At 35.1% G+C, this 10,397-nt stretch overlaps 1 protein-coding gene across 1 annotated transcript; it reads right to left on the reverse strand.

The window, feature by feature from the left end:
• Positions 1-945: 945 nt before the first annotated feature.
• LOC140865037 (cysteine desulfurase, mitochondrial) lies at positions 946-2,669 on the reverse strand. Its single transcript, XM_073269530.1, has one exon. It carries the CDS (start codon positions 2,591-2,593, stop codon positions 1,226-1,228), a length of 1,368 nt encoding a protein of 455 aa, XP_073125631.1. The 5' UTR covers positions 2,594-2,669; the 3' UTR covers positions 946-1,225.
• Between the last annotated feature and the right edge of the window lie 7,728 nt (positions 2,670-10,397).

Raw genomic sequence — 10,397 nt, forward strand, 5'->3', positions numbered from 1 at the left:
CCAATAAAGAACAATTACTTTAACTCGGAAAATGGATAGAGAAAGTAAGATATTAATACTGAAAAATCCTGACCTAAAAATCTCAACTTTATATCACAATTTTAAGTGGAAGAAGAGCAGTATCTAAAAACAATATATGATAGATCTGACTACCAGGTCAAGAAAACCATACTCTCAAAGATAGGTAGTGTATTTGCTTGACTGGATGAAAAGAAACTAAGAGTTTATAAACTGCTTTGGTTCTGACCTAATTGACTAAAGAAATAGATAGATTTTATCCTTCCAAAAACTTAATAGGAACGTATTCCCTATCATCTAGTATAGATATGGGAACAACTCCAAAGTAGCAACCGAACGCAATTGATAACTCCTAGAGGAGCATGTAACTGATAATACGTGACTAATCATCTTTCAGGATCCATCATCTTCGAGCATCTAATATATGTAAACACAAAGAACTTCATCGATTTTGATGCATCTGTGTATTATTTTTACAACAGTTTTTACCATGACATATATTCCTTCTAAATCAGGGTGGTTAAGATGAGAGTTAATTGGTCAAAGAAATCAAGCAAAAAGCTCAAATGCAAAATTAATAAATTTCCTAAACAAACAATTTCAATAAACAAATGTCCTTGATGACTGATCTATAATGAAAGCATAATCATATAACATTTAAATAGAGGAAGGAAACCTTTGTGTTTAACAGGAAAAATAAAGCATTCCCGCTAATATAACTAAATTCGACATTGAGGCAGGTTAATTTGGTGTTGCTTGAACATCTGGTATCACATAGTCAAAAGACATTGATCATCTTCAGTTGTTACAAAGCAAAAGTAATCAAATAAAACAATAGGACGAGCTGTAAACTAGTTTGGTAAGGAACAAGTGAACAACGAGCGCAACAAGTCTCACAGTAATTACCTCAAATACACCATTTGTGTCATGAAAAATTAAATATGCACCATTTATTAGAAACAGATTGTATATCCTGCTCACTAATACAAAGTTTAAATAAGTACCAATCCACTACCAAAATTCAAACGCAGAACAAATATGTATGGATTTTAGAAGCCTGTGCAGAGTAATATTATAAAACCTGGTTATACAAATGGCACTCCGCATGCTAAGCTAGCAAATGGTACCACAGGCCTGCAACTTCAAACTCCAGGGGCTTCTCTCGAATTATAGTCACTATTACAAAACACCCATATACTCCGATCACCTAGTGCTGTGACCATTGGATACTCTTGATGTCAATCCCATCCTTGTACATTTCATAAAGAGGACTCATTTCCCTCAACTTCTCCACCTGCTTTACTGTGAGCTCCACTGCCCTATCAATTTCTGCCTCAGTGGTGAACCTTCCGATTCCATATCTAATCGAGGTATGGGCCATATCCTCATCAACACCCAACGCCCTCAACACATACGACGGTTCCAAACTCGCACTGGTACAAGCGCTGCCACTAGAGACAGCCACCTCCTTCAGCCCCATTAACAAGCTCTCACCTTCCACAAATGCAAAGGACAAGTTCAAATTCCCCGCATACCGGCTCTCCTCACTTCCATTCACAACTACCCCTTCTAATTTCGTCCTTATGCCATTCAACAACCGTTCCTGCAACGCCCTTATCCTTTTCTCATCATATTCCATTTCCTTCATTGCTAGCTCACATGCAGCACCAAACCCAACAACCAATGGCGTAGGGACAGTTCCACTCCTAATACCCCTCTCTTGTCCACCCCCATTCATTTGTGGTTCCACTCGAATTCTCGGCCTTCTTCTCATGTACAATGCCCCGATGCCCTTAGGCCCGTAAATCTTATGACCACTCAAAGACATTAGACTAATATTCATCCTGTCCACATCAATGGGAATCTTCCCCAATGCCTGTGCAGCATCAGTATGCAGAGGAACATTAAGCTCCTTGCATATTTTACCAATTTCCTCCATCGGCTGAATAACACCAATCTCATTATTAACCATCATTACAGATACCAAGCCGGTATCAGGCCGAATGGAATTCCGGAGCTTTTCCAAATCTACAAGCCCGTCAGACTTCACTGGAAGATAAGTAACCTCAAACCCCTCATGCTGTAAATGACGGCAGGAATCCAATACACATTTGTGCTCGGTCTGGGTGGTGATAACGTGACGCTTCTTCTCTTTGTAAAAGTGCAGAACACCCTTGATCGAGATATTGTTAGACTCGGTGGCCCCGGAGGTAAAGATGATTTCTTTCGGCGAGGCGTTGATTAGGGCCGATATTTGGGCTCGGGCCGCCTCGACAGCCCGTTCCGATTCCCACCCGTAAAGGTGGGTGCGGGAGTGAGGGTTCCCGAATTGGGAAAGATAATAAGGCAGCATAGCATCAAGAACTCTAGGGTCCACCGGAGACGTTGCCTGCATATCTAGATAGAGAGGTCTCCCGGAGATTTTTACGCCTTTCATCGATATTCCGCTTGACTCCTCCTCTAATGGCTCGACGGTAGCTGCGGCTGCAGTGGAAAAATTACGGCGGACGAAGGGGTTACCATTAGGCTTGTTGATGCTGCGGCGGATGGCGGCGGCGACAAACTTCGATGCCATGGCGGTGATGGTGGCGGGTTCGGGGGTTATCGTGTTAGCTTATTCTGAAAGCACTGCTTTGAGGGTTGTACTTTAATAGTTGTACTTGACAATGCTTTAGATTTATTCGGTGAAAAAAAAAAGATTTATTCGATTCATAATATATACTACTAAATTTGCAGACACGATGTGTGTGACGAAAAATTATTTGTTTTTATTATACTTAATTTCAATTAAAAAATCTAATAAATTTATAGTAAAAAAATAACTTTTTTTTGGTTAAGAATGATAACCAAAGCATCATTAATTCTATTAGGTATTTTCCACCCAATTAGTTTTTTCAAATAATTTGGAATTTGAAAATAGATAAATAAATATAAATTACTATTAATTTTCAAATAAAATGAATGTATTATATATTACATACAAAATTTGGGAGAAAAAATGGGAGAAAAAACTAAATGAAAAAAAAGAAAAGAAATTGAGATAGTGGAGGAAAGTGGTTTATTATGTGTGTATTTTCTTAATATTTTTTTAAATAGTTTTGACATATCAAAAGTCCAACTAAAGGTCTCTTACATAATAATAGTAATAGATAATAGATTAATAAGAAAGGATTGTTTTAAAATATATATATATATATATATATATATATATATATATATATATAATATGAAAGGAAGGAATTGTAATCATGGTTGTCGAAGACTCGAAAATGAATACAATCTCTCAATACGAGTCAACTCAAAAAATGTCCGGTTAGAATTGATAGTTTTTGGATTCGAGTTGACACGAAATATAACCGAAAAAATTAATCGGATTCAATTTGGGTCCGTATCAAGTATCAACCAGAGTTGACTCAAGAAAACCCGAAAATTTTTATTATTATTTATTTTTTAAATATAAAATTAAGAAAAATTTGCTATATTTTTATATTGAATATTTGAAAAAAAAAAATTTTATTTTATATTAATATAATAAATTTTCGTCATTTAATGTTTATTTTGTATAATTTTTATTTTTTAAAATAATTTTTTATTTTTTTTTTAGAAAGTATACTTTAAATTTTCTAAAATTATACTTTTAAATGTAAATTATATATAAGCTTATATTTTTTTATTACGTGTTTAAATTAAATATTTCTATTATTATTGTGTTTGAATTTTTATTTAATTATTTTATCAAAAATTAAATAAAAAAATAAAATCGGATTGATCGGTATAATCGGATAACCAAGTTTGAGTTGGACATTTTCGTATTGATTAGGGTTTGAGTTGATAAATTTTTAAATAGTATTTTCGTCGATCCGACCTAACTCAAAAATACTCGGTTCACCTGAATTGACACCCTTGGAGGTGTAATAATAGATTCCTTCGAGTGATTTGAATTCAAACTATTGTTAATAATAATTTTATTTTTTAATAATATTTTCATAAAGGGTTTTAATTAGTTAAAAGCTAAAGCCGATAGTGTGTGCGCAAAAATTGTGAATTTGATTAATTTAATATATTTTTAAATTACGAAGAAGTTGAGAAAAATAAAAAATGTTCCCGTGTTCAAAATTAAAAGTGAAAAGCTGAAAATGAGTAGTCTGATAAATAATTGATTTTTATTACTCCATTGTTACCAAATCACTTTTCAATAATTAGAATCATCGTATAAACACTTTTTAGATTTTAATTAAATTTTTAGAAAAATAACGCGGAATATGAGTTTAAGACATACAATTGTTTTTCTTAAGCTCAAGAAAAAAAAATCATTTTTTTATGATTGCAAACACACTTTAAAAAAATAGATTATTTTGGTGTTATAAATTTAGTAGAAAAAGATGAGAGAATAAAAGACCAGAGAGAATATAATAGAAAAAGATAATTCATTAATATATGGACTAAACACCTCTATTTATAGGGTAGAGGGATTAATGTAGAAAAGGTAAATTACAATCAAATCAATCAACTATATTACATCTATATATAACACTCCCCCTTAGATGATTGATAGAGAGTCCAATGTTGCCTCGTTAAAACCTTGTCAGTAAAACCCAGTGAAAAAAACCTGAACGAAGGAAAAAGAGTACAACAATTGATACTCCCCCTGATTTCAATCACCGAATATCTTTTAATTGATGCATCCCTATCTTTTGCACCAATTTCTTGAATGTTGATGTCGGTAATGCCTTTGTGAATAAATCAGCTACATTGTCACTTGAACGGATTTGTTGGACATCAATATCACCTTTTTGTTGAAGTTTGTGCGTGTAGAAAAACTTTGATGAAATGTGTTTCGTTCGATCGCCTTTGATATACCCTCCTTTTAGTTGTGCAATGCAAACAGTATTATCTTCAAAAATAGTCGTCGGGCTATCTTTCGTTGTTGGTAGTCCGCATGATTCTTGAATATGTTGAGTTATAGATCTCAACCATATGCATTCTCGACTTGCTTCATGCATTGCAATGATTTCAGAGTGATTTGATGATGTAGTTGTCAAAGTTTGCTTTGTTGACTTCCATGAAATAGCGGTGTCCCCTCGTGTAAACACATAACCCGTTTGGGATTTGGCTTATGCGGATCTGAAAGATAGCCTGCATCTGCATATCCTATTAAAGAGAAATTTGATTTTTTTGAATAAAATAATCCCATGTCAGTTGTACCACGAAGGTAACGAAATATATGTTTTACACCATTCCAATGTCTTCGGGTTGGAGAAGAACTATATCTTGCAAGAAGGTTGACAGAAAATGCTATACCTGGTCGAGTACAATTTGTAAGGTATGACAATGCACCAATTGTACTAAGATATGGTACTTCAGGACCAATGATATTTTCTCCATCTTCAAGTAGACGAAAATGATCTTTATTAGTGTCAAGTGATCGTACGACCATTGGTGATGCTAATGGATGTGATTTGTCCGTGTAAAAGCGTTTTAATATTTTCTCTGTGTATGAAGATTGATGAACAAATATTCCTTCTGATAAATGTTCGATTTGCAATCCGAGAAAAAACTTTGTTTTTCCCAAATCTTTCATCTCAAATTCACTTTTTAAATAATTGGCAGTTTTAGTGAGCTCTTTGGGAGTTCCTATAAGATTTAGATCATCTACATATACTGCCACGAGTGCAAAACCCTCATCCGTCTTTTTTGTAAAAACGCATGGGCATATAGCATTATTTGTGTAACCTTCTTGTAGTAAATATTTCTAAGGCGATTGTACCACATTCGCCCAGATTGTTTTAATCCATATAACGATTTTTGCAATTTAATTGAGAACATGGTCTTGGGATTTGTATCACTTGATTCTGATGGTTTGAATCCTTCAGGGATTTTCATGTATATGTCGCTATCAAGTGAACCATATAAATATGCAGTGACCACATCCATAAGTCGCATATCCAAATTTTCTGATACAGCCAAACTAATCAAGAATCGAAAAGTGGTGGTATCCGTCATAGGTGAATATGTTTCCTCGTAATCGATTCCAGATCTTTGAGAAAAACCTTGGGCTACAAGTCTGGCTTTGTATCTTACAATTTCGCCATATTCATTTCTTTTTCGCACAAACACCCATTTGTATCCTACGGGAATTACATTTTTGGGTGTTTGAACTACCGGTCCAAACACTTTACGTTTTTCTAAAGAATCTAATTCAGCTTGTATAGCTTCCTTCCATTTTGGCCAATCATTTATTTGTTGACAATCTTTAACAGATTGTGGTTTGAGATCATCAATACCTTGCATGATATCAAGAGCCATGTTAAGTGCGAACACATTATCGATGTTCGTATTTCTGCGATCCCATATTTTACGAGATATCAAATAATTTGTTGAAGTCTCAATATTTTCATGTGGTTGTGATTCTTCATGGATCACGTTATCCACATCTGTTTCATTTTGATGTAAGGTTTCTTCTTCTAGAGTTTTCAAACCTTGTTTTTCTTGTACCTTTTTTTTTTTGGGTACTGTATCCTTTGAACCAATCGGTCGGCCACGCTTCTGGCGTATTTTAAATTCATTTGCGGGTAAAGTATTATATGGTCCTGCAGGGACATCGATCTTCACTGGGGTATTTTCTACTTGTATGTGTGACTTTGTTACATTTTTTGTATTAACAAAGGCATAAGGTAATTATTTGTAATTCTTTGCAAGTGAATGATTCTTTTAACTTCTTGATCATATTGATTGTTTCTGGGATCGTAATGAGATAATGTTTTCTCATTCCAAAAGATTTTTCGTTGTTCTTCAGGATACAATTTTTCTCCACCCAATGTTGGAAAATTTGTTTCATCAAAATGGCAATCTGCAAATCTTGCATTAAACAAGTCTCCTGTTAAGGGTTCCAAATATCTAATGATAGACGGTGACTCATACCCCACATAAATTCCAAGTCTACGTTGGGGACCCATTTTGTTTCGTTGTGTAGGTGGGATAGGTACTTGTACCGCACAACCAAATACTCTAATGTGAGAAACTTCAGGTTCTTGACCATATGCAAGTTGCAATGGTGAATATTGGTGGTAATTAGTTGGTCTTACACGAATTAACGATGCAGCGTGTATGATAGCATGACCCCAGGCTGAAGATGACAGTTTTGTTTTCATGAGTAGCGGTCTTGCAATTAATTGCAGTCGCTTAATAAAGGATTCTGCAAGACCATTTTGTGTATGGACATGGGCTACTGAATGCTCGACCGAAGTCCCTATTGACATACAAAAGTCATCAAATGCTTGTGATTTAAATTCAGCAGCATTATCAAGGCGAATTGCCTTAATTGAGTGGTCAGGGAATTGAACTCGTAGTTTAATCATTTGCCCAAGTAGCTTTGCAAAAGCTATATTTCGAGTTGCAAGCAAAACTAACATGTGACCACCTAGTTGATGCATCAATCAATACCATAAAATATCGAAATGGACCACATGATGGGTGTATAGGCCCACAAATATCCCCATGAATTCTTTCCAAGAATGTTGGAATTTCAACATCAATCTTTGTTGGAGAAGGCCTTATAATTAGTTTACCTTGTGAACAAGCCACACATGAAAAGTCACCATTTAGGAGAACCTTTTGATTCTTTAAGGGATGTCCACGCGAATTATCTATTATTCTTCGCATCATTGAACTCCCAGGGTGACCAAGTCGGTCGTGCCATAATATGAAAGTTTTTTTGTCAACAAACTTCTTGTTTGTGACTGTATTTGCCTCAATTGCCTTTATTATTGTGCAATACATCACAGAAGAGAGTGCACGTAATTTTTCTTTTATATGTTTTTTTACCACATATCATGAAACGACCCTAACTCTATAATAAATAAATATGCGGAAATTTTTTTTTTTTTTTACTACTAGATAAAACATGTACATATATGCCCACACATATATGCACAGAATAAAATATTTAAAATAAATACATGACTAAATAAATAAACAATTTAAAAACTTAAAAAAAATGAATTCTTTAAAATAATAAAACATCTGAGTCAACCCTAGAATTTAAAAATGTACTGCATAAATAAAATAAATAAAAAGCGTGCATGCACTAAAAATATTTAATAAAATATTCATAACCCTCAACTCTTAAAAATATAAAAATGTATCATAAGACATCAGTACGGTGACTCATAAGCTGTCACGGTCACGGGGCTACTGCAGCGCTGCTCATACATCCTCACCACCGGTAGGAGTAACCTGTTCCTCTATGTACTCACCTGCACCATATCAGTGTAGTGAGCCTAGAGGCCCAACATGCATACTAACAAGGGTTTAAAATAATTTAAATCAATTTAATACTAATACATACATATACATGAATGAGCATGCTTAAAAATTACATAACTTAACTTACATAAATAAACATACATAACATACATAATATCATACATACTTGAAATGTTGAGCATTTATTTTCTTAACATCGAATGGTCCTATCCGTAAGTGTGACCCATAGTGCGACTGATCAGTCTAAGAAACCATCGTACGAGGCTGGTGGCGAACCACCCATACATAAATGGCAGAAAACTGCCCATACATAAATGGCAGAAACTGCCCATAAAATGGCCACACTACTTCAATTTCCACCTAAAATATTTTATTTGCTCAACCATAGAAATTAAATCATAGCATAAAAATGGATTTCATGAATGCATGTACTTAAATAAATTGTGTGTCCTTCATATATATTTAATTTAATTTTCTTACTAACATATAAATATTAAAATAACTTAAATGCATAAAAATAATTAAATATATAATCAGGACACATGCAATTTTCTCATGGATGGTTCTGGACTGCTGGCCCTACACTCAAGCCCATTAACTTAACTTAAGACTTGGCCCATTAACACTAGCTTAGGCCCAATAACACTATCCCTGGCCCAATGGGCCCAAAAGCCCAATAACAAGCCCAATAACTTTCATGGGCTCCCAAGCCCATAAAAATTTCTGGCCAACTTAAAAATTTAAATAAAAAATTATTGAAAGCCCAAAAATAGATAAAATAACCCAAAATAATTTAATGGACTCCAAATAAATTAAATGGTACTAATTAAATTTTTGGGAATTTAATTAGCCCATTAAATTCCTAATTAACTTAAAACTTAAAAATAACAACACCCGAGCCCAACTAAAATAACCCGGACCCGGACCCACTTAACTTAACCCATATTATTTTAGACCCGACCCGGACCCAAGACCCGACCCGGACCCATCAGAAACCCTAGACCCGAACCCTAGCTTTCCTACTCCTTCGGCCGCCGAAGCTTGAGCAGCAGGCCTTCCCGGCCTGCTGCAGCCCAGCTCCGGCCGCCGTGGCCGGAGCCCCGCCGGCAGGACCTCCCCAGGGTCCTGCCGGTTCGAACCACCCCCTGGTCCGAACCCCATGCTGCCCCCACGTTGAACCCGATGCCTCCAAACCTAGAACCCTAAACTGCTACTCGGCCGAACACATTGCTGAACAAGGTGACCACCTGGGCTCGTTTGGCTCGAACCACTCGAGCCACTCGAGCCCAGACCACGTTCCCACACCCCCGGAAGCCTAGCCATCAGCCGAACCATGCATGGATAGAAAAAAAAAACGTGAACATGCCATGAAATTCGAAGGTAATGCACCAACAACAAACTTCAAACGATTTTCTGAAAAGTTCTTAAAAGATTCGGATGTCTACTGTAATATACATGATATATATACTGATATAGCAAAAAAAATAAGAAAAGAACATGCCTTACACCGAAGATAAGGATTTAACACGCGTAGGACGGACTTCGGGACGCCGGGACGACGATGGCTTGCTTGGAACCTTCGAAAATGGCTATGGAGTCTCCTTGAAGGTTGGCTCGGTGAAGGAGATGGTGGAAAGAATGTGACGGCTGACAGGTGAGGAAGAATGGATCGGCTAGGGGTAGGGTTTGGTAGATTAGGTTTTATTTTGTATTAATTAAGATATAGGTTAAATAATAAAATAAAAAAAAAGTTTTTAAAAATAATTAAAATACAACTTAACTCTTAATTAAACTTTAAAAATCTGATAACCATAAAATAAATCTCGAAATAATAATTTAGGGGAATTTTAAAAATACTAAAAAGTCAATATTTTGACTAATTTTGGATAAAAATGACCCCTAAAATTAAATAAACTTAAATACTTAAAATTTTGGGATAATAAAACTCAAAATAATATTTTAAGGCTCCAAGAAGGCTCATAAAATAATTTGGCTAGAAAGTTGTCATCTCGTCCGTCCACGGTCCCGTCTACGCGATTAAATAATGAAAATACTAAAAATCATAAAAATCACTATTTATGGGTTAAATGCTAGAAAAAAAAAATAACTTAAAT

This window comes from Henckelia pumila, chromosome 4 (genome assembly GCF_033568475.1).
Source record: "Henckelia pumila isolate YLH828 chromosome 4, ASM3356847v2, whole genome shotgun sequence".
Lineage (NCBI taxonomy): Eukaryota > Viridiplantae > Streptophyta > Magnoliopsida > Lamiales > Gesneriaceae > Henckelia > Henckelia pumila.